General features: G+C 40.8%; 1 protein-coding gene across 4 annotated transcripts in view; it reads right to left on the reverse strand.

Moving 5' to 3' along the window:
- mahj (LisH and WD40 domain-containing protein mahjong) overlaps positions 1-25,541 on the reverse strand; it is a 205,111-nt gene that overhangs the window by 136,625 nt on the left and 42,945 nt on the right. For all 4 annotated transcript variants that reach the window (XM_067082944.1, XM_067082943.1, XM_067082941.1 and 1 more), the window contains 5 exons: positions 23,388-23,618; positions 22,981-23,176; positions 20,220-20,393; positions 19,477-19,721; positions 4,828-5,007 (listed from right to left, as the gene is read on the reverse strand). In XM_067082944.1, the coding sequence (XP_066939045.1) occupies positions 4,828-5,007; positions 19,477-19,721; positions 20,220-20,393; positions 22,981-23,176; positions 23,388-23,618 (1,026 nt within the window). The remainder of the gene's footprint in view (positions 1-4,827; positions 5,008-19,476; positions 19,722-20,219; positions 20,394-22,980; positions 23,177-23,387; positions 23,619-25,541) is intronic.

Below are 25,541 nucleotides of genomic sequence, written 5' to 3' on the forward strand. Positions count from 1 at the left end.
ATGTGATCATATGCCATTTGCATTCTGGTGCTGCTTACATTCTCAAAATCAACTGTCTGAGTACTACTGACATCCTCGCTGCCATTAGTGGCTAGATGAAACAATAAGATGTATTTTTGGTAAATTAATAAAGCTGGGCTAAAAAATAAGGCCTATCTTCGTTTATAAAGAAAATTTTAAATGAAGTAAAGGTGTGATTTCATCAGTTTCAGAACTGCTTTTTCCTTTTCCACAGTGTTTTGCAGCCTGCTCATTATTCAGTTTTTTCAGCCACAACTACAACCTGCAACTTAAATTTATTGGTATGCTTTCTTAATACCTTCTTCTCCACTGTGTGGAGGAAGAGTAATAATTTATCTTTACTTATGGGTGTAACCCTTTAGAACTAGCAAATCAACAACTGCAATGAAACTTAATAACGCGCATTATTTACAGTAACAAACACTGGCAAACAAATGTTTCTCAATTTGGTTGTTTATGTCAATACCTGCTGCTGCTTATGCCAGTGTTTGGCATGAAATTTTTTGTAGCTGTTAATTATAGCACATAAATTATTAGAAAAGACGTAAGTTTGATGCGCCTGACTGAAGTACGATAATTCGTATTTAGCCTACTGAACCTCTGCCTCTGGGCTTATTAATTAGTCGAAAGCATAGTCAGCCCAGCCTAGTACAAACCACCCAAAATGAAACTTGCACACTGAGCACAGCCCAGTGGAATCTAATGAAAATTCAGCTCACATAATAATCAAGATGTAAATAAATGGAAATTTTTATGATGAAATTAATTATTTGGATAATTACCTACTGTTAAAGTTAACTTATATCTTTGCACCATCAGGTGCAATTGGCATTCAAAATAAAACAAAATAAACCTTGGCTACCCAGCTAGGACTGTCTCTGTAATTGCCTGTTTCCCACCAGGTGGCGCTGGAATGTTTAATTCTTGTCAGAATTCTAAGATGTGGGAAAGGTAGGTGGGTTTCCACTTTAACAGTAGGTACGTATCCAAATAATTCATTTTATCATAAAAATTATCATTATTTAGAATGAGTCTTACCTACTGTTAAAGTTAGCTGACTACCTCATTGAATGAAGATAGTGGGTTAATGCAGCCAGAGAAACGATTGCTCAGTCAAGCGAACTAAAAGCTTTTTAATGAGGGGGGAAGAAAGCTTCTCAACATTCCTGTCTGTTGTGTGATCCTTACTAGCAAGTGCTGTCGCCAGATGTTAGAACCACAACAGGGTGTAAGAGTCTCATAGCGAGACTTGTCAGAGGATCCTTACAAGGAAAAAGTTCTCTCGTAGAGTATTAGTGACTCCTGTGCCCGATTCAAAAGCCTATAACCAACAGTCTAAAACTAAAAACTTCAATCTTCATATACGAAGGTGTGTTCCTATATACCAAGGTGTACCTTCATGCTCCCAAAATTCAATAGCGGGATTTCCTAACAACTAACGGTAAGATAGAAAGCAAGGTTACGATAATATAGGAAGCAATGCTAGTATCATATTTGGTTCAGGAGAAAGCATCACCTCAGCAACAACAGGATTAAATTTGAACATTTTGCAAACAATGAGGCAAAAACAGTTACATCTTCCCTGAGCTACATGACAACCTACTCTAGCAAAAGGTTTTAAAGGAAATAAAGAGATGCTTACAGTACGCAAGACACAAGGATTATTTTAGAAAATGGTAGAAGCTCAGGAAACTACTCTGTGTGCATTTACTTAAGCATTCTTGGACGTAGGAATGTTTGGCCTCCTAACACCACAGATAAATTCTTAACTCCTCCTCTTAAATGTTTATGCTTGTCCAGGTAAACTCTTTAGAGTTCTAACTGGACATAAGAAAGCCACTTCTACATTGCCTACCAAAGCAGTTAATTCGGCGCTATCACAAATCTGGGAAGGGCTTTCACTTCTACATCTTTTCTCTACGCGATGAAAGGAAAGAGAGGTTGCCACTAGAACAAAGCCCACATACAAGAAAGGGCTTGAAACTTACTAAACATTTTGCCACAGCAGGAGCTAAAAGAAAGGTGTCTTCAAAGTTCTCAAGTGATGCCATATCAAAAGGCTCAAACTGATGTAATGTTAAAATCTAAAGGACCACCTCTAAATTTCATCGTGAATCATGATAGGAAGATTTGAAATTCCAGCACAAAAGACTGAAAACCTCTTCAAAATTTAAATCGTGAGCAATATTCCAGTCAGCATGAAGTAAAACTCAATACAATGTAAAGCAGGATCCTTTGATCACTGTGACAGAAACTGCTTTGCATACCTGAGATACTGGCAGAACTTAAATCAGGATATCTAGTGGAACAGGTGCTGGATATCATTCTGGACAAGTACCAAGATCAATAAACTGAACTCTCTTATTGATACACAAGTCTACCAACGGAGGGCTTTCTAGACTTAAGGATTGCTTCCATGGCCAATCTAGAAATGCCCTTAGCTCATAACAGACAAGTGACAATCTCCACATGGTCAGATGAAGCATACAGAGGTTTGATGGAATCTTCTCAAATAAGACTTTTTGAAATGATCTTTCCTGAACAGATGATGAACATTTACAGTCAGGAAAGGAAGTTAGGGTAATCATTCCCTTTGGGGCCACCAACACGCTATCAAAATCATCCTTGCGTACTGCAAAGCTCGCAACTTGTTGCGTATTTCCTCAAAACAGCAAGCAGAGGAAAAGCATAAAGGTCTAGACTCAACCACTCTTGAAGGAAGGCATTAACTGCCCCTGCCTAAGGATCCTGGCATGGAGGGCAGTAAAATGGGAATGTAGTGTTTTGGGCAGTCGTGAACAGATTATCTTGGGTCTCCCTAGAGGTTCCACCACTTCTGGCAAACCTGAGGAAGGGGGATCATCTGACTGAAGACCTTGCCCTTTTCTGCAGAGGTGGTCTTCAATAAGAATGTTCCTCCCTAGGACAAGAAGAGGTACAGGAATGATGTTACTGGACTCTGTCCAAAGAAGAAGGAAGTTTCTTTGCTAGCCTGAACAAATCTCTCTATCTGTCTCCCTTGTCGCCTCATGTAAGAATCGAGAGGCTGAATTGTTGGAAAAGACTGTGATCGTATTGTCTCTAACTAGATGTCCTGCTTGTGTAAGACCATTCCATACTGCCAAAAGCTGTAGCTTGTTTACCTTCCAACTCTCTGATATCAAATGTTCCCCAGAATGGCCCCCCAATCTGCCTCCAAGACATCTGAGGAAAGTGTAAAGGTTCTTAAGGTCTACAGGCCAACCCGTTATTCTCAAAAGTAGTAGAAAACTGTCTAACCATCTCTCTGTCAGAAAACCACCAAAACGAGAGCCAATCTTCATCCCCCAGATATATAACTGACTTGATTGGAAAAGCATAGATTAGTCAACATTGAATAAAATGTCCCAACCCTGAGGCTAGACATAAAACATAATCATTCATCCTTAAGATCATCAGAAACAAACTGGCAAGAACAAACCAGTCATCCAAATATAAAAGAACTCTGATACCAAGCAGAAGAACCCATCCTGCTAAAAACTCCAACACATAGGAGAATACTTGTGCTGTACCCAGACCAAAAAACAGCTTAGAACTGAAATACCTTCCCTTAGAAGAAAAAGTGTTATTACTTCTTCGGCAGAAGGTGTATTGGGACGTAGAAGTACATGTCCTACATGTTGACAGAAATCATCTTTTGCCCTTTTGAAAGGCTGCCAGGACCGAACTGAATTAATCGAAAAGGGAGTAATATGAATAAACTTGATAAGACTGGAAATGTCTAAAACTGGCCTCCAGCTCCCTCCCTGAGGTCTTGGGAGCAAGAAAAAACAAAGGAGTAATCTATCGGCCTCTCGCATCTTCCGATACTTCACAAAATTTTCATCTGCTAACCAGATCACTCATTACCTTCTCAACAAGAAAACCACACTCATGCCTCAACAGCTAAGCTAACACACTTGGCCATCACACAACTGAAACTATTTGGTTTCCACAAACTCTTTCCTATACTAACACTTTCACCTCTGCTTTTTGTAGATGACACAAAGCAAAAACAGAAAACAAGCACAAGACTGTACAGGAGATAATCAGCCAGAAATAGTCAACGTTATTACTAACGCCAATTCACACCGTCTGCACAAGGACATGGCATGAAGAATCCTGACAAGAATGTAAACATTCCAATGCCACCTGGTGATTACAGAGACAGTCCTAGTGGGTTGGCAAAGCGTTATTTTCTTTTACTTTGAATGCCAATCACACCTAATGGCACAAAGATATAAGCTAACTTTAACAGTGGGTAAGATTCACTCCAAATAATCAAGTTTTGGGACAATTTTAAGGGTCACATGATACATGAGATTGGATGATAATGAGTAGATACAGTAATTATGGTTCTTTTGAAGCTGTATATTTCTGAATTTTAAAGAACGTATGTGTTAGGGAAATACAATGTTCTGGTAAATGAAGATGCAAACACTGGTTCCAAACTCTGAAAAAATCCAAAAACCAAAACACAGCTGGCCCTATGTTACAGAGTTTTTCCTGATTAACTTAGCTTACAGGCAATACACACATGAGTGCTGGAAACCTAACAATAAATCAGCATATACTTCAAGGCAAGTACAATTTTGCCTTTTTAATAACAAATACATTATATAAATCAGTATTTTGATACACTAATCTTCCACTGCATTTCACTAGGCATGTTAAAACTAAAAACAAATGATAAATTTCCAAGCAGCTCATGGCATCAAAGCAGAAAAAGTTGAATTACCCAGGGATATACATCCAAATATTTTATAACCGTCAAAAGGTTTCACTCACCTGCAAAAGTTTTTGCATTCCACCCATCTTGACAAATTCTAGGCAAAATTTCTTGTGAAAGAGCAGTGAACCAAGAAACCTAAGAGCCTCAAAGGAGAGTCTAGCATTTCCTGTTCTTCTTACATTAATGTAGTGGAAGATCAGTTCCAGCGCATTGTGTTCATACACGTGCCCCAGTGACTGAAAAATTGAAAATTAATTCTATTAAATGCACCCAGATTTTCAACTTTATCCTTTCCTCTAGTTTGTGATGATAATGATGATGCATACTTTTCATAATTTATAAAAGGGAAAGGAACAATAGTCACCAAACAACAGTTCTTGTTCACATGCAGGATTTTATTTTCAGTAGTACAGTAGTTATCTCCAGTATTGTCAAGTGATCCACTACCCCTATTTTGTTTGCGTTCCTATTTTTAAAAGCTTTCAGTGGTCACTGATAAGAATATGAGGAATATTGTTACTATAATCTTTTATCAAATTTCAAAATGAAAAAACAATTTAATAATGATTACCAAATAAAGCAAGTGTTTCACCATAATAATTTGAAATTCCCAATTGCCAACTTCTTACACATATACAAAGTGGTGGTCTTGCTTTATTTTCATAGTTTTTTACCCATAATTCATTTTGTCCTTATTTCTACCTTAATCTAATTTATACGTCACAAGAATCTTTAGTTTTATATATCAAATAAGTATTCCTTTCTTCTCAGTTACAACTAATAAGAAAGGAATATCAGTTTACTGATGGGAAACTGTAAACCAAAAGTAAGGACTTCATTCAAGTAGCTTCTGAGAGTGAACACACCTTAAGGAAGTACAGCAATTCTTAGAAGTCATGGCCCTTGACTGTAATGTTTTATATCCATTTCCCTCGATCTCTTCTCACCCAGAATGCTAACTTCTTTTCAAAAAACCTGATCCAGTTCTCAAATGGCATATAATACAGTAATACCCTTCACGTGACTGCTATAGAGTCTATTGACATACCTCAGTAGTCAAGTTGAATGAGCTTCAAATGTTTATACTTAAAAGTCTTTGGTGATGTTCCTCTACCTAATCATCCCAAACCTCTTGTGTAATGTTACTCTTAATAAAACTGCAACAAATATCCAAGCCCAATTTTTCACCAAATATGTTTTGTTCAATGAATATTAAATTAGGTTCTACATTTTTGTAAGAACAATGCCTTGGATTATTTCTCCCAAACACAAATTTCCAGATGAGGAAGAATACCTATGACTGTTCCAAAGGTTAGTTTAAGTGCTAGTTGTAAAACTTACAGGATAGTATAAGTCCTTTTAACAATTTTCAATTGCTGAAATGCTGCACTTTGCCTCTTGACAGCAAGCAGAACTATGCCTAGATTAAGATCCAAATGCCAAAACCAATTCTAATACCGCTGACCTTACGCCTAGATGGATTGATAATTTGTGTCATCTCAGCCACTGAAATTTTCTCAAGATTCCAATCACACTACTCAGAGTACAAGCCCCTCCCCCTCAAACCCTCCATCTCTGCCTTCGATAGAAAATTCGGTGACAATGAATTCTTGAGTGCAAAAAAAAAAAATATTACTGTAAAAAACAAAAACTGTAGATTAAATATAAGTGATTCAATAAGTCTGTACATTAGAATAAGATTTTCAGTAAGTTTCATTAAGTTATGTAAATGACTGTGTTTTTGTTCAGTAAAGTCTATGTGTAAGCCTGCTTACTGCCTAGCCTGTGATGTGTAAACATGTACATGTGTATACTGCACTCTCTCTCTAGTACAGTACTGTATTCTTACTGACATTTATTAAATTACAGTAAATTAATGTACTTAATGTAATGAATTATTATTTCGCAAATATCACAAATTTTTAAAATGATTCGTATTTTTCATAACTAATAAAGCTGCAGTCTTAACATTAGGATAAATCTTCTAGCACCAACTGGAACCGGTAAAAAAATTCAACAGAACTGTATAGAGTGAACCCCCCGTATTCACGGGGGATGTGTACCACACCCCCGCGAATAGCTAAAATCCACGAATACTTAAAACCTCTCTAAAAACACTCAGAACTGCCTATTTTGACAGATCAAACACCAAATAAACCTCTAAAAATTCTTATATCTGAGTATTTTAATATTTTGATCACAAAAAGTGCATTTAGGCATGAAAATGATATGAAAATACAGTAATCAGTGAATATTTCTCAGCGAAAAATACCTGCGAATACGGGGGGTTTACTGTATGCAAGGAGCTGATGGCATCTGTCCTCTGTCACAAGTTAGGTGGGACAGCCACCGACACAAGCTGGGACTCGTGACATCTCATCCCTCTCTCTCCTTGCTAAAGAGAGGAATGTTCTGCTACTGAAAGGTAGTTTCATTCATTAATGAATACTCTAACAGCATGGCCACTGTACTCACCTGTCTCATGCCCGTTCCGGCTCAAGATGGAACGATCTTCATACCACCCGTAGGTAGAAGACAGAAAGGAGAAAAGAAGAGGGGCCAGTCATCTCATTCATTTCACTTTCATACCATCATCTTAGGCTAGATACAAACTGTCCTGCCAGGGGCACTGGATGAGCTAACCAACTTGTTGAGCAGCCACCACCAGACCCAAGGAAAAAGTGAAAGTGGTTTGCCCCCACCAGACCCAAGGATAAAGTGAAAGTGGTTTGGCGATACCAAGAACCAACATTCAAAATTCTGTGAACAGATAAATTCTTCTTGAATGCTAAAGGGGAATTCAGCCCTCTAATGTCATGCGCTCTTGCATGTACGATATTGGCTGAAGCAACTGATAATGATGAATATGCATTCGTGATCGTTTCTCTTAGCCAGAACTTCGACAATTCTTTCTCGACTCGGCCTGTGCTAACATAAAGTCTTCAACATCCCAGTCTGAGATGTCGAGTCCATTTTAGACAAGCACGCAGTGTTCTGACAGGACACAGCAACACTTCATCAGGGTCATTATCAACAAAGTCTCCCAGAGAAGGTTTAGAAAAGGAGACGAATCTGTCATCATAAATTGAGGAATTTTGAGTCTTGGCAACGAAATCTGGGACAAATTCGAAAACTATTGACCTCCAACCCCTGGTATGTTTGACATCATAAGACAGACCATGTAACTTGCCTACCCTTTTTGATGACGCTAAAGCTAGCAAAAAGACTGCTTTCAGGGTCAAATGTCAATCTGAAGCCTGTCGCAACTGTTTATAGGGAGCTTGAGTAAGGTTAGTCAATACAAAAGTCAAACCCCAACTAGGAGACTTGAGCTCTCTAGGGAAACAGGACTGCTCAAGCTCTTAATCAGCATAGATATCTCCCAAGATGTAGTTACTGTATATCCACATCCTTCATACATAGAACTAAAGCCAAAGCAGCTCTGTACCCCTTTATGACAGACACAGAAAGAAGTTTTCCTGTTCTGAGAAAGATTAGGAAATCGGCTATCTGTTGAATAAAGGTTCCGAGTGGAGAGGAACCCCGTCTGCAACACCAATCACAGTAGAAGGACCACTTTCCCTGGTACACGGACATCGCGGACTTTCTGAGATACCCTGACATCTGAAAAGCCTCTCGCTCGCAGGAGATAGTTAATAGTCTCCACCCGTGAAGAGAAAGGGACTCTATTGACTAATGATACCTCTCCACACGAGGTTGAAAAAGCAGACTGCGCCAGGGAAGTATATCTCTTGGAACTTCTGACAGCAGAGAAAGCAGATCCAGAAACCATTCTGCTTGAGGCCATAAAGGAGTTATCAGAGTCATCTTGAGATGCTGGGATCTTATCACTGTTCAGGACATGATGAATCAGGGAAAACAGAGGGAAAGCGTAAATGTCCAGGTTGTCCCATGGATGTTGAAAGGCGTCCTCCACCACTGCAAACGTGTCTGGGACTACTGAACAATAAACCTCTAGCTTCCTGTTGAATCTTGTAGTGAACAGATTTATCATTGGCCTCGCCCACAAGTGAAGCAGCCTGTCCACAACCTCTTGATGCAGAGACCATTCTATTCCCAGAATCTGTCTCTGCCGACTTAATTTGTCAGTCACTACATGCCTTTTGCCTGGAATGTACCTGGCCATAAGATCCACTGAGTTGTCTACGGCCTACTGATGTAACTGGACTGTTGTTAAATGAAGTTGGCGAGACACCAGGGCCCCCTTGCTTCTTCACATAAGCTACTACCATTGTGTTGTCCGACATCACGACAACGGAGTGCCCTCAACCCTCTACGGAGGTCAAGAGGTCCTCTAGATGAGCTCTCCAACTTTCGGAAGAAGCGTCTGAGATCAGTAGAAGTTCTGGAGGGTGTGAATGGAGAGGCATCCCCACTGTCAGAGTGTTGTCGTCCAACCACCAAAGTAGGTCACTTCTCACTTCTGGTGTCAAGGGACTTGCATATGAGGGGAATCTCTTGCTGGAGACCAAAATTCCTTTAGTCTCCATTGTAACAACTGTAGATGTACATGGCTCTGAGGAACTAGTTTCTCCAGAGAAGTCGACAGGCCTAGAAGAACCTGCCACTGTTTCGCTGGTTGTGTTTGTTCTGACTGAAAGGCAAGAGCTACTGTCCTGAACTTCTCTAACCTCTGCTTCGACAAGAAAACTCTCGACGCTGCTGAGTCTATCACCATTCCCAAGTATAGCTTAGCAAAACTTAAATAGCTGATCCCTGTCTTGAACCAGCTTTTCTCTGGAGCTCACTACAACCAGCCAGTCGTCGAGGTACCTTAGAAGTCTGATCCCTTCAAAATGAGCTGCACTCTTGTGAACACCTGCAGAGACGTTGTCAGGCCGAAGCAAAGCGTCTTGAATTGAAAGACCTTTTCTCCAAGACTGAAGTGAAGAAACTTCCAGGAGGAGGGATGGATTGGGATCTGGAAGTAGGCATCCTTCAAGTCTATAGTCAGCATAAAGTCATTTTCCCTGACTGCTGCTCAGACTGTTCACGGAGTCTCCATTTAGTCTTCCTGATGAAGTGGTTCAGTGCTGACAGATCTATGACTGTCCTCAATCGCCACTGGCCTTTGGGACCAGGAAGACAAGGCTGTAGAACCCTGGTGAAGGACACTCTACTTGCTCTACTGCTCCCTTCTCCATCACTAACTTCACTTCCTCTTGCAGTACTAGGTGTTTTTGAGATCCTGGATTGTAAGAGAGGTGTAGGATAACCTACCCGAAGGACATCTACTACCCACGGCTCCACCCCATATCTCTGCCACATAAACCAATGGCTTGCCAGGCATCCCCCCACTGGTGGCAATGAGTGGGGAGAGGTACCCACTCCATCGCCTCGTACCTCTGCCTCTATTTCCCCTCCCTCTAGTAGCACAGCTCTGAAAGGGCCGTTGTTGCATAGATTTCTTTGCTGAAGAGGCCAATTGAGGAGGTTTACGTGCAGGAGCAGGTCTCACTATCTTCTTTGGCATAGGTTGTTGTGTCTGTCTTCCAATATTAGGTCGAGTAGCAGCAGATTTACTTACTGCCTGCTGTACTAGCCTATCGTTCGTATCAGACCGACGTCTATCAATGGCCGCCTCCAGCGTATCTTTCAGCAGCAGCAATTGTGACTCCAAAATATCACCATTCCTAAGTGACAATAAGGAGTCCACATCCACTGACCGGGCTATTTTGGCTAGGGCCGCATCCCTTCTCAACAACAGAATATTGGTCCATACATTAGCACTCAGATTCGTTAAGTATGAGATGGCCTTAGAACCAGCCTGGAGCAATCTGGTGAAAGCTGTCTCATCCACCAAACTCCTTGCTGAAGCAGGTAATTTTGGCCACGGCTGTCAACCATAAATCTAACCACGATGCTGTCTGGAAGACTGAAGACATCGTCAACTTCAATGCAGCTGCTTCTTGACACATTAGGGAGGAAGACACGGTCCTAACCTGATCCAAAGTTAGGCCCGGCCGTAAATGTACGATGTCTGAATTGATCTGTCTACTCAGTAGCAGAACAATAGGTGTTGCATAATATCTCCTATGATGAAGTAGAGGGGCTGGGAGAAACTAGAAAGATCTGTTTGACCGTAACAAGTTATCCTGACCCGAGATCAATGAATTCACATGACGAAGGACCACATCTGCATGACCTAAGCAAGACAACTCAAAAGAAGTCTTAACATTCTTCTTAGGACCTAAAAGATTGCTCACGTCCAATTGTTCCAGAGACGAATTATGACAGAGCCTACCCACACTCCTTCGGTCGTGACTCACTGAAGAGGAACCATGAACCTCTCTGGGTGAACGAGACCTGGATCGATGGCCCAATGGACAACTACTATCCCCATCCTCTACCGGCCTAGAAACTGCATAGCCATTCATATCTGCCTGGGCATTATCAGAAGAATCTGCAACACAAGATCTCTTGATTGGAGTGCTGACATCCTTCCTCCGACCATTAATAAGTTGAACAGGAGACACAGACGCTACTTCATGTTTCCTTTTAGAAAGAGGCCCTTGTGTATCCAAGTCCACCAGACGAATGCTATCATCCATATATGTCCGTACACTTCTTGAAAACGTCCCAACACCATCCACAGCCGAAGAGTCATGACCAACAGCCAAGGCAGAGGAGGTTTGAATATCCCCAATGTTCAAGGCCCTCTGTACATGACCATGGGAGAACCATGGTCATGTATAGCTGACGACTTGTGAGCCACTGTCGATTGTGGAACATGCCTCCTGACTGGGATGTGACTGTTCTGGCTTGAAGAAGAAAAAATTATCCTTCTTTTCTTGGAACTAAGGTCAGACATGAAGTCCCTAATGCTCCAATGCTTTACTGGAGAATGTACAGGGACTCAGAAGACTGCAATACTGGTGACGTGAAGAAGACGAAGAAGATTCACGTCTCTTCTTCTTACAGGCATGATTGCACTTCTTTTCAATCACCGAATTCAGTCTCTCCAGCACTGCTTTGACTAGGAAATCTGCAAACGGAGCAGCTGACGACGTCATAGTAGTAGCAGGCTGTGACGTCACTAAAGAAGATGAAGCCTATGGTGACATCAAGGAGGGAACTGGCTGTGATGTTACAACAGCAAACGAATCATGTGTGGAGGCTGTTGGTACCACTATCGGCAAATCAAGGGGTGACCCATAATGATGCGTGGTTGATACCATATGCTGAAAATTCAGCAAAAATAGAAATTTTATGCCAACAACGTTCATTTTGCTGTCCTTTTTTTCTAAATGTTTATATTTTATGGTGGAATAGTCAGAATAAGAGTCCCAGCCCTCTAAATACAAAAAAATGAGTTATTTCACGAAAAAAAAAAAAAAAATCTTTACTTATTTTCATATTTTCGTTCAGTAACCCAAAAAAATATGAATGTCAGGCTAATGAATTATTTTTATGAGAAAGCCAATAAAATTCTCTAAATATCGACATATAAAAGAATGGAAAACGAATAAGTCCAGCTGGTGAAAAATTGATAGAAAAAGGGCAAGAAACAGAGCGCTCTGCCGGCGTATGGTGAGAATTATCGCTAGAAAAAGATTTTTTGAAGAGCCCTATCTCGGTTATTTTTCATAGAAATTACTTTGTAAATATACTAAAAGGTAGAGGAAAAGTTGAAGAATAATGTGAGAGTCAAGAAAAATGGCTTTGGTAACGGCAACAGTTTCATTTTGACGTTATAAATTGATTGAAACGTAAAAAAATGTTACCGTTGTCAACATTATCGTTCAGTAGCTCAAAAGCTATAACAGTTAGGCGAATGCATTATTTTTTTATGAGAAAGCCAACAAAATTCTCTAAATATTGATATATAAAACAATGAAAAACGAATAAGTCCAGTTGGTGAAAAATTTATAGAAAAGAGGGTAAGAAACAGAGCGATTTGCCCGGCGTATGGTGAGAATTATCGCTAGAAAAAGTTTTTTTGAAGAGCCCTATCTCGGTTATTTTTCATAGAGATTACTTTGTAAATATACGAAAATGTAGAGGAAAAGATGTAGAATAAAGTGAGAGTCAAGAAAAACGGCTTTGGTAACGGCAACAGTTTCATTTTGACGTTATAAATTGATTGAAACGAAAAAAATGTTACCGTAGTCAACATTATCGTTCAGTAGCTCAAAAGCTATAACAGTTAGGCGAATGGATTATTTTTTATGAGAAAGCCAACAAAATTCTCTAAATATTGATATATAAAACAATGAAAAACGAATAAGTCCAGTTGGTGAAACAATTTATAGAAAAGAGGGTAAGAAACAGAGCGATTTGCCCGGCCTATGGTGAGAATTATCGCTAGAAAAGTTTTTTTTGAAGAGCCCTATCTCGGTTATTTTTCATAGAAATTACTTTGTAAATATACGAAAATGTAGAGGAAAAGATGTAGAATAAAGTGAGAGTCAAGAAAAATGGCTTTGGTACCGGCAACAGTTTCATTTTGACGTTATAATTTGATTGAAACGAAAAAAAATGTTACCGTTGTCAACATTATCGTTCGTAGCTCAAAAGCTATAACAGTCAGGCGAATGAATAATTTTTTATGAGAAAGCCAATAAAATTCCCTAAAATGGAAAACGAATAAGTCCAGTTGGTGAAAAAATTGATAGAAAAGAGGGTGAGAAACAGAGCGCTCTGCCCGGCCTATGGTGAGAATTATCGCTAGAAAATTTTTTTTTTTGAAGAGCCCTATCTCGGTTATTTTTCATAGAAATTACTTTGTAAATATACGAAAAAGTAGAGGAAAAGTTGAAGAATAAAGGGAAAGTCAAGAAAAATGGCTTTGGTAACGGCAACAGTTTCATTTTGACGTTATAAATTGATCGAAACGAAAAAAAAAGTTACCGTTGTCAACATTATTGTTCGTAGCTCAAAACTATAACAGTTAGGCGAATGAATTATTTTTTTGAGAAAGCCAAGAAAATTCTCTAAATATCGACATATAAAACAATGAAAAATGAATCAGCCCAGTTGGTAAAAAAATTGATAGAAAAGTGGGTAAGAAACAGAGCACGCCAGGCATACGGTGAGAATTATCGCTAGACATTTTTTTTGAAGAGCTCTACCTCGGATTTTTTCATAGAAATCACTTTGTAAATATACAAAAATGTAGAGGAAAGGTTGGGAATAAAGTGAGAGTCAAGAAAAATGGCTTTGGTAAGAGCAACAGTTTCATTTTGACGTTATAAGCTGTTCGAAACGAAAAAAAATGTTACCGTTGTCAACATTATCGTTCAGTAGCTCAAAAGCTATAACAGTTGGGTGAATGAATTATTTTTTATGAGAAAGCCAACAAAATTCTCTAAATATCGATATATACGATAATGAAAATGAGATTCAGAGCCCTGCCTAAAATCCAGACGTCTCTTATGTGATGCACTAACAAATTTCCGCTAGTTTTACCGCAAAAACTTTGCGAAAGCATGTTGGAAACTGTTCTCGATTGACGCCGCTTTATGTAAACAGCCACACGTGTTTACCCAGCCTCTGACGCATGGTCTCTGACAGAAGTGTGGCCTGCCAGGCCTGCGTGGGTGCGATCAGCTGATGTCATTGTGAGAATTTTACTACGCCATGGATTTGCGCATGCACAGTAGAGGAACTAAAAATTTATAGAAAATAGAGGATACCAGAGTGTTTCCAATAATGTAATCCTACATTTTATAAAAAAATGTAAGATCTGAGAGAGAGAAACGTGGGTAGGATCAGCTGATTTCATTGTGGGAACTTTACTATGCCAGGGAATTGCGCATGCGCAGTATAGGGACTGCTTGCCTGGCGTATCGATGCCTAAGTTACAAGGTCCAAGGTATGCTTTAGCCTAGGGAAACCACCAACTGTACGAAAATAAAAAAAATTTACCCCTACCACACGTACGAAAAATGTCGGTAAATTTTACGTAAAATTACGTCAGTCAGACAAGAAGGGGGGTAGGGGGTTATTGCGTAATATGCCGTCAATTGGGCAGGAAAGGGTTAAAATCAATGGGTTCGTTTCACTGCCTGTCCCTCTCTCCCCTTGTCTAGAGAGGGGGGACGTGCATCCAGTCTACAACTAAAAGATGATGGACAGGATGCTCTGTCGAGTAACTTGCCTGCAAACCTTGTCTGTCCAGCATGCACCAGTTTTGCAACTTGACTTAATGCCCTAAGCAAGAGACTGGAGAATAGAAAAGGGAGGAGACCAGTTATTCTCACACTCTCTCTCACTAAACTGAATACCTTAGACAAGATGCAACTTGTCCCCTTAGGGGACTGGGTGAACTACACAACTTGTTGGACAGCCACCAAAGGACCCAAAGAAAGTGTCCAAGGACTTGTGGGCAATGTCATGCTGATAGAACGAGAGAATGTGGTCTGGCCCAGACTGTACCCCATCTTCCTTGCCAGAAGAGGCATAAGCCCAATTCATCATCTCACTTAGCCAGGAAGAGATCATGTTTTTGGACACCTCTTTCTTGGTTGAGTCAGTACTAACAAAAAGCCACTGACAATGACGACTGAAACCTGACATCAGGGACCGATGGGTTCTGAGTCTTCACTACAAATTCTGGGACACACAAGAGTGATACAGAGCCCCATCATCCAGTGCTTAACATCAGAAGAGAGGTCATGAAGTTGCCTACTCTCTTTGCTGAAGCCACGGCAAGAAGGAAAACAGTCTTGAAGGTCAGATCCATATCTGACGACTTTCTCAAAGGCTCGCACAAGCAACAAGTAATAGTCCTATGGACAAGAATCACATCCCACCCAGGGGGCTTGAATTCTCTGCAAGGGACAAGGCATTCAAAGCCTTGCAGGAGCATGGCGATCACCCACCTGAAAGAGATCTACTCATTTCAACTTCAGGAATTTGCCAAAAGCAGACCGTCAGAGATAGACAAGAAAGTCTGCTACCCACATAAGAGCTGCTCTGATTGTAGGGGTACTCCGTCAACAACACAAAATACAGCAGACAGCCCATTTTCCCCGGTATACAGCTGCTGAGGATTTCCAAAAGGTGTCCAGACATCTTCACTTTAAAGTGAGAAAAGCCTCTCGCTTGTAGGAGACGCTGGACAGTCTCCAGTCATGAAGTGCCAGTGCTTCCAGGTCCAGGTGCTACCTCTTGAGGTGCCAGTGACACAGAAGGTTGTGCCATGGGGGAATCTCTCTTGGGACCTCGGATAACAGAGCTAGCAGGTCTGGATACCACTCGGCATATGGCCACCAGAGTCAACCTGAGATTTGGGGTGGTCAACACTCTGTTCATTATCTAACGAAACCAAAAAAAAAGCAGAAGGATTGCGCGTAAGCTACTAGACTGTCCCATGGGTGCTGAAAGGTGCCCTGCATTGCAGGCCATGGGTCCAGCACTATTGAACACACAAAGTTTCCTGATGTGCCAGGTGGCAAACAGGTCTATATTTTGAGCTGAAAGCTCGAAAAGCCTCTCTGCCCTGGTCCATATTTTGAGCTGAAAACTCAAAAAGCCTCTCCGCTATGCTGGCGTGTAGGGACCTTTCTGTCCCTATCACTGACTGGTGACTGAGCTTGTCTGCCACTACGTTCCGAGTACTTGAAATGTACCTGGCAGACAGCTGTACCGAGTAGGCTACTAGCCACTTGTGCACCCGACCACCAACTGGTGTAGCAGGACGGACACCAGTCCCCCTTGCTTGTTGATGTACACCACTACCATGGTGTTATCGCTCATCAACACCACAGTGCCCCATCACTTGATCCTGAAACTCCTGAAAGTGCACAAACGCTGTCTTCAGTTTCAGGATGTTGAGGAGTGGGTGCCTATCATCCTGGTTCCACACACTTAACACTAACAACTTGTCCAAGTGTGCACCCCACCCCTTGGAAGCATCTGAACACAAAAGCATCTCCAAAGTAGGAGTGCCAAGCGTTATATCTACTGAGAGGTTCTGGTCATCTAACTACCAACTTAGATTTCTCCTACTTCCTCTGAGAGATGAATCGGAAAGAAAGGAGGGCTGACATGAAAGTCAACTCCAAAGGTGCTGCCTTAAAATGCAAGAGAGAGACTCCCTCTGCAAGGAACGATCGAATGCCAACCTGGGACAGAGACAAGTCAAGTCCAGGACCACCTGTTTCTTTGGCAATAGACTCTCTGAAGGAAGATCATACTTCCTCAGGACCCCAAAAGGACATGATGGTTGAAGAACGCACTGCAGTGCAGGCCACAGTCTCTTCCTCAAGATCACTGAAATGACCAATCATGTTAATGATCTATGCAAAATGCCTTAGCAGCTCGGGGGTGTCCGAGGCCTGGGGCATAAAACCCTTAGGTTCCTCCAGTTCCTGGTCCTCCCAAGCTGACTTCTCTGCAGGAGAGGGACACTCGCCACAGCCCCTTAGCGATCTCTCTAACACTGGAATATGACCTGTCCAGTCCATGGCTCAAACCAGGAATGTAAATCTCTGTGGTAGGGCTGGGATGGGATTGAGCGGTCCCAGTCACAAACCCCAGGCCTGTCTGGCTCCCAGTAAAACCCCAGGAGGTGGAAGGGACTGATGAAAGATCATAAGCACCCTTACCCAGTCTGGTGAAAGATCGTAAGCATCCTTACCCAGTCTAGCAAAGACCAAAATCTTGCCAACTGAGAGAGGCCATGAGCGGTCATCAACCTGCGGTGATGGCGTCTGCCAGGTCAGAGAGAGGGGTCCTGCTCATGCGAATGTGGGTAGTGGCTGCTCCTCGAGTGTGTCCACTCTTCTGAGAAACTGGAACTTCTGCAGGAAGGGAAGACAACGGAGGACTTCCTTGTGTTAGGTCTGGGTCACCAGGCTGGGAAGACTGAGTCACTTTCCCAGGACCCATGAGCCACTCTCTCTGAAGACCTGGAGGGGGGGGGGGGGGTGAAGGAGCATATGAATGCTTGCATTTCATCTTCTCTTGGTGGGCTATGTTGGCAGATGGGACTGGGTCTATAGACCAGAAATCCTGCTTGTGTAGTGGTTGCACCCTCGCACTCAGCAACAGGTGCAGCAGTACTCAAGGTACCACTAGTGAGAGCCCTGTTAATCCTCTCTGCAGCAGAAGACTGACCGCTGGAAGCTCAGCGAGACTTCCTGCACGGAGACCTAGGCATTCTTCTTCCTCTGTTTATTAGCACTGGAAGAAGAAGGGGGGAGGCAAGAGCACTCAACAACAAAGATGAAGATGATGATGGCTTCCTTCTCCTCTACTGTGACTTCTTTTCTTCCTGAGCACACCTGAGGTCAGCAGAGTAGTGAGCAGGCAGAGGAGGACATCCCCAGAGATGTAGATGAAGGCAACACCTCTGGGCACATCGCCCATATGTGGGGAGAAGTAGGTGCCGGTCCGTTAGCCAGGGGAGACCGTGTCCGAAGTTGTAATGGCCACGGCAGAAGCAGTGACAGGCGCCACCTTACTTGCCTTCATATGATTGAGAAGGGAGGAAAATTTACGCTCTCCCAAGATTCCCAGGGAGGACCACATCTCGCTGACCCACTCGTCCTTCCCCGCACCTGGAAAGGGAGTTGGGCTAGAATAACTCTTCCTTTTGCCCTGAAAAAGAGTGTCCTTCAGAGAAAAGCTCTCCTTCAGAGCAAAAAGAGGCCTTGGGTGAGATTCCGGGCTGGACATCCTCCCCCTCTCAGTGGGTCTATACTGATTGCTCAGTAGGAGTCGAATGGGGGGGGGAACTACTCCCTTAGGAGTAGCAATGGCAGGAGGGGTGGAAGAATAGTTTGGCAAGTGGAGGAAAAGTACTGAAGAGGATTTTCAGTGTCACCAAGAGAGTATTACAATCCAATAACACTAAGGAGACCTTCTTTCTCTTCCTCCTAGCAAACCTCACCCACTGCTTAGACGGCAAGACACCACACTGAACATGGCCTAGATTTGTCATACTAATGCCTCCTGCTGGAGGTGCAGAGGGTTTGAGGGTCTACCTCGATGGAGGAAAAAACCTATTACAAGGAACGTCCTTCCCCGGGTGGTGCCTAAAATCCTAAGATTTCCTAGAAGGCTGCAATGATAGAGGGATTTGGCTCATAATTCTTTATAAGACAAAACTCAACAACCACTCAAAAACCAAAGCAAAACACATAGCACATAGTGTATAAAGAGAAAGCAAATGGCAAGTTGGACAGATAGTCAACATAGATGTCCATAAACTACGGCAGCCGGAGGCAAAGTGGAGTGCATATCCATAGGTGAGGGGCTTCCCGTACCTGTCAATAGTCAATGACCTTGTCTGAAAGTTGAATGACTGTTGAAGATCAAGTTCGCAAGCTAAACCCCTATGTAAGGAACAAAGGTTTGCATTTGCATAGGAGCAAATAATGCATTGCATATTTACCAAACACTTCAACCATGATATACAATAGCTTAAGCTTTAGTAGCATACAAAGTATTCTGGATGGTGTGAAGCTTTCAAAAATTTTTGTAAGCCGTACAAAATATGTAACAACATTGCTGTAATATAACTTTAAAAAAACAGCACACTCTGTACTACCTACATGAGCAGTTTTGGTATGTTACAATTTACATACAGTATACTGCATGGTTTGGTCTTCATTTTATGCACAGTATTCTGAGTTGTTTATAGGCATATAGTACAGATTGTGTAGTGACAAAATAAGGAAAAAAGCTTATGAAAATGCTGCTTTACATCCTTTATATTCTTTAAGAAATTACCTCACCTCTTGGTACTCTCCTATGGGTCTCAAATACTTGAGAATAAAAATCTGTTTGGTATCTCTTGTCACTGGAAACATCTGGAAAGTTCCTACAATGTAACAGCTCATTTCTGCCCAAGATGAATTTGAACAATCTGAGTTCAGCATCGGGTCACAGCTTGTTCCATCACGTGATGCTTTTGGCGAACCAAATATGTTGAATGTTCCACTTGTATTACCATTCTTTGTTGGTGTTGCTGAATTTGTATCTGCAAAGAAGCAACAATTAACTTACAAATTATTGTGCAACAAAATTACTATAACATCTTAAAATGACAAAATATTGAATAACTTTATATGAACTTGATATTACCTCAACTTATATAACCTAACATTTATCAATAAGATCACAATTTACAATCCAATATGGAACTTTCCTTATTCATGATAAACCATAATAAATCCTGCAAGACTGAATAACTTGAGTGGAATACAAAATTTACATCAAATGCAGAGTACTGGGACCTTAAAGGTCATGCACCGCTGGAAGGGAAATTGAGAGTAACAAGGTTTGAAAGGTGTAACAGGAGGAAAACCTCACAGTTGCACTATGAAATCATTGTTAGGAGAAGGTGGAAAGTAAAAAAGAAGAAAGAGAATATTAACGGAGGTACAGTCAAAGGAATGAAGCGGGTTGCAGCTAGGGGCCTAGGGAAGGGACACTGCAAAGAACTTTAAGCAAAAAAATGTCAAAGTATAACAATTACATTTCCTTCTCTTGGGGGAAGATTCTTCAGTCTCATCTCTGTGATCAGTATCTTTTCCATTTACCATTGGGGCACTAACAGATTCTTGATTGAGGTGAGCAAACGGACGTTCAGGAACCCCACCGTGTTCAGAAGCCTTTGCGTTGTTCAACTTTTCTTCATCCCCTCCTGTATCTGTAAAATACTCAATATTGTTACACTTGCGAGCCCATATATATTAAATGAATCTCCTGCTGATACAAAAACCTGAGTGCATGTGTTGTAATTTAACATTAAAATTAGCACATGCTTCAGGTGACTGTTCTAAATTTAACCAAGAGCAAACAAAAGATCTTGGACACAAAAAATACATGGAATTTATGTAAAATTTGCCAACATTTGCCTAATATATGCATTCTTAAGCAGCTGTAACTTTTAACTTACACAACAAACTTCACATTAGCCTACAAAAATTTTAAAAATTTCTTGACAGACAACTTACATTAATAGCTACAAGATGATTACAAAGCAACCTCCCTTTCAGGAGATACTACCTTGTATGAGCTCTTAAATGTTCTCTAGAGTGTCCCTTCAAATCAAGGATGCAATGCTCTTCATCTTTTACCCACTGTTCTTGACTTCTTGAGCAGTTATCCTATTTCCTTCAATCTGCCTACCTCCAGTTTTCATCCCTTATTCAAAAATAAATCCTGTGAACCAGTCATGGCTTATGACCTATGAATTACTTTCTAGTGAAATGAAGAGCCTCCACTTGGAATTATGAAGAAATATTTTTAAAAATCTGAATTTAACATGCTATATTTTCTAACACATTTCTCCAGATTCTAATCTTCTTCTTCTTCTTCTTTTAACGTGCTTTTTTCCCATTTTTGTATGGGGTAAGCACGATGCCTTCTTTTGAAGGACTTTTTGATTTGGCTTTGGGGTAGACCTGTAGTCTCGATCGGCTGCCCTGCCTGACATCGCTTAGACCCCGGTAGCGTATGTTTCATGTATCATACCCGACCCAACGCCCTTTCTTCCCAGCAGCGAGAAGTTGTTGCGCGGGTAGGGCGAGAGTTCGAGACGTGTGAGATGTTTGTTATGTTTTTAGAAGGTGTTGTAGTGGCTTTGTTTTGTGTGTGTATTTAGTCTGTAACACCCATTTGCTTTTTAAGCAAACCTATCCGTTGATTATATATATAATCCCGGGATGTCTACACGGATAGCAAAGTGTCTGCCTCTCTGATCAGTCGGCTGCGGATTTGAACCCGCGCCACAGACCTCTACGAAGTCCGAAGCTGCTGCTGTAACCGATTGAGCCATCGAGGCTCCATTTCTCCAGATTCTAATGCAGTATCATATATCAGACTACATTCTTCACTGAAGGTGCTTTCAATATGGCATAAAATTAAAATCTAAATTTACAAGAAAACATATTTATTAACCCCTTGAGTCTGGCAGACATTAACACATATCTAAGATTAACTTGTAGTTGCTTATGACAGAACTCATATGAGTCCTCTTATTTTATGCCAAGATATTTGAATGACATTTGCAGGAAATAATTCATATGGCTGGAATGGGCCATAAGTAACTAAATGGTGACTATCAGGATTTCGCTCTGTGGGGAGAGATTGCTCAATGTTCACAGGACTTCAAGAAAAAAGTAACAGTACTTTTGTTAATCCCTATCTCCCGAGCCCAATCTCCCAAAACTTCCAAAGACAAATCTATGGAAGAAAAGGAAGGAGACACACCTGACAAGGTAGAAGCAAGGGGAGAAGCAGAACAATGAGTAACCTGAGAAACATCCACCAAAGGAGGAGAAAATCCTTCCCAAGATAGCATCCCCGACTTACTCCTGTGCTGCTGCTTCCTGGCAAATCCCTTCCACTGCGCAGGAGGCCAAGAACGACACTCAGGGAAAGGGTTAGTCACATTACAATCATTTGATCTGCACCTACTACAAGTTGAATGGGGGTCAGTCTCAAAGGAAGCCATATAAAGTGAACAAGGACAGGAGCCTACACCAGGACATTTTCTCTGAAGCTTACGGGAATTTTTAGCTGGGTTTTTGGGATTGCATGATAAAAACCAAAACACACGCACACTAAACACACTGATCACAAAAATAAGCAAAAAACATGGCAAAGGCTAAAACAACCAACAATGGAGAGGAAGGAGAGAAAGAAATGACCTCTCTCAATGGCGGTAAGAAGATAACTGATACATCATGGGGTTGAGATTGGGTCGCTGGCCACATCCCACATCACTGCCATGACAGACACCAGATGTCACCAATTCCTTGCATAAACAATTCTTGTTTTTATTTTTACCAGTTTCCAGCTGGCACCAAAAGATTTAACCTAATGTTAAAACCCAGGTTTGTTCTGCGAATGGACAAATATCTATTGATTTAAAAGAAACAATAAAGCTTCACAAAAATAATAGCATTCCATGACCAGAAGTGCAACTATAAAGACATCTTGACTCAACAACAGTTGAAGAATGAGTAAAAGTTCAGCCAAGTGGGATCACCCCCAACAAACGCACCTTAATCACCTTGCCAACAAGCTTGAACAACCAAAACCAGCTCTCATCCTAGATACTCCTGATATACTTTGTCCAACAAATAAGATGCATAGATAATTGCTGTACTAAATTGATTTCATGTTCTCCTAGCCGTCAGTTTGTGTTCATTCAGTGGTACTTAAGTTATATGAAGGGACTACCAAAGCAATCGTTTGAATCTTAAACAATAACTATGAACATTACACACCTTCATCTTTCAACTCCCACAATCTCTTTAACATAATGGGAATGAGGTGAGCATTATGATCCTTGAATGAAACAGCTATCTCAGGTATGTCCATAGCAGCAGCTAGAAGTCCGGTGGCATAAGTACGAAGGGGTTCTGGGCCCTTTTCAGCCCAAGAGAAGAGGCGCATAACAGTGGTTTCTGATTCATTGAAGACCTGTAGAGTAAATCAATAAATCAGGATCAAGATCAACAGCTGAGTACATACATAAAAATTATACATTAATGAAACTTACTTCAAACATACTTTTTACACTACAAAGTTGACTTTAACAAAATTAATACTGATACAATTACTATCTACAGTATTCAAAAGCCAAATAAAAGTTATGTTACTCTTAATGAAAAAAAAAAAGCAAGATTGATACCTGTGGGATGTCCAAACCATACAAGAGGTCAATCAACAACCTGCATGCTCCAGTGTTGAGATCAGTTGAATCCTGGGTTACTCCTAAACTAGAAAAATAATTTTCTCTCAGATAGTGGTTGACAAGCTTTGTCACGAAGTTGTCTTTTTTGAAAAGAGCACGCAAGATCTGCCCAAGGGCACATTCGGGTTCAGCAGTGATAGGATGACGGTCATCAAAAGGGTCTGGGTCCTGAAAAATAAATGTTAACACAATTAACACAAAATTTTGTATTAACACAAACTTAATTCTCTCGTCCCACTGCTTATTATATTGTCTGTCACCGTGAGTGCCAATCTTCAGTGAGCAGCGAAAAATCGTAACACAAAAGTTTTTTTTAAATAGCTCTAACACTGTTCGTTTTCATCCTAGAGAGCTCATTTTGGTCTTGTTGCTTGGCAAATGATTGAACTTTATCTTGAAATTATCAAAATCCTCCTAAAGTATACAAATGTAAGAAAAAATAAAGTTAAGTGTAGGTGAAAATGAAAATTTCTATAACATGTCTTACACATTACTTAGCACAAACCTTTAGGGACAGGAAACCTCACTAGGTAAACCTCTAGCAGCTGCCTTTCTGACTGTCTTTCTGGAGTTTATCTAGATGCACATCCAAAACTTTCCATTTACCCTGATCCTAGTCTTTGCATTTGTCACGTTTAAGTTAAAACGAGCAAATTTGCCCTCTACAATGGCAACACAGAGTGTGCGAACCATACTTAGCAGAAGTGAGTCTAGTATTGCAGCCTTTGCTGCAATACCTAATATTAGACAAGCTAGAATCCGACATACCAAGTCAAAATCAGTCACTAAGGAACTAGATAAGCTGATAAATAGCACGCTACCAACACGAATGAATACTTCACCAAAGGCAAAAGATACAACCATCCAGCGAAATTCAAATCAGAGCTGCTCAACCAAACCTTGTTCAGTTGACCGACAGGAACAAACTGAGCTCTTCAGCACTGTTGTACCTATTCTTCCCTGAAAGCTACCTACACTAAAAAATAACATTATCGCAAATTTCAAATTTTGAATTGCCATGGTTAAGTGAAACTAATAGCTATGTAGTTACTTGGTAAGTTACTTATATAAAATGATAAATTTCAGGGCATATATCTTATATGACGAAATAGTTTTAGTGCAAAAATCAGCTTTCTAACTGTCATAATTTCAGTTCTTACAAAAGAAGCAATTTTTTCTTTTACTGTTTTGTCAAAAATTAGTTTTTTCAAAAATAAATTCTTGTTTCTCCAAGAAGACTAAACCTAACTCAATGAAACTTTTACAGAGTGTAGTATAACTATAATCTATCTTGATTTCATCGTTAGCAAATTCATTTTTGAGTGAAGCTTTTTCTGTTGCATATTATTTTTGAAGTTTCAAAATGTTTTTTTTTAATTTAAAAAAAATGAACTTAGAGGTCAAATTTCTAAATTTCTCCACAAGAGAATATTCATTATTAGTTGTAGAAAAAGTGGTAAAAATCTGAAGCAAATCCCTTCAATCATAAAGTTGCACAAGCACTTGCTTTATAATGTGGCCTAATGGCATCAGCGCTCCTCCTTAATTTATGTGGGATGTATTATCCAAAAACCACAAAAAGGAAAGAATGACTCCTGTAACCTTATGTACAGTCTGACGTGATACGGGATGACAAGAGGAAACAGGTCCATCCTATTTTGCAGCAACAGGATTAACAGCTCAAGAGGGTAGCAATATCAAAGAAGGACAAAGGGACAGCCCATGTGTCTGCAGTGTGAGAGTAGAACACTGGTAGCTTCACACCACATGCAGGTGTAAGGGCTACTTTGATAGCACAACCTGGCCCGGGGGATAGATTTGGTCTGCCTCTGAACTCTGATGGCCAAGAACACACCTGGTTGACAGCTTGACTGCATGGTAAACTATCCATTCCTGTGACTACCTTACCAACTCATACAAAAAGGGAGACAGCCCCTTCTTGCCTGACATATGCCATTGATGTCATGTTCTTGCTCATCAACACTCCCAAGTGGCCTACAAATTGATCTGTAGACAATACAGTGCTAGAAGAGCCACTAGCATTTCCAGAACACTGTCATGCAGGTGAGTAGTCTCTTGTCCACATACCTG

The sequence above is a fragment of the Macrobrachium rosenbergii genome, chromosome 40 (genome assembly GCF_040412425.1).
Source record: "Macrobrachium rosenbergii isolate ZJJX-2024 chromosome 40, ASM4041242v1, whole genome shotgun sequence".
NCBI lineage: Eukaryota > Metazoa > Arthropoda > Malacostraca > Decapoda > Palaemonidae > Macrobrachium > Macrobrachium rosenbergii.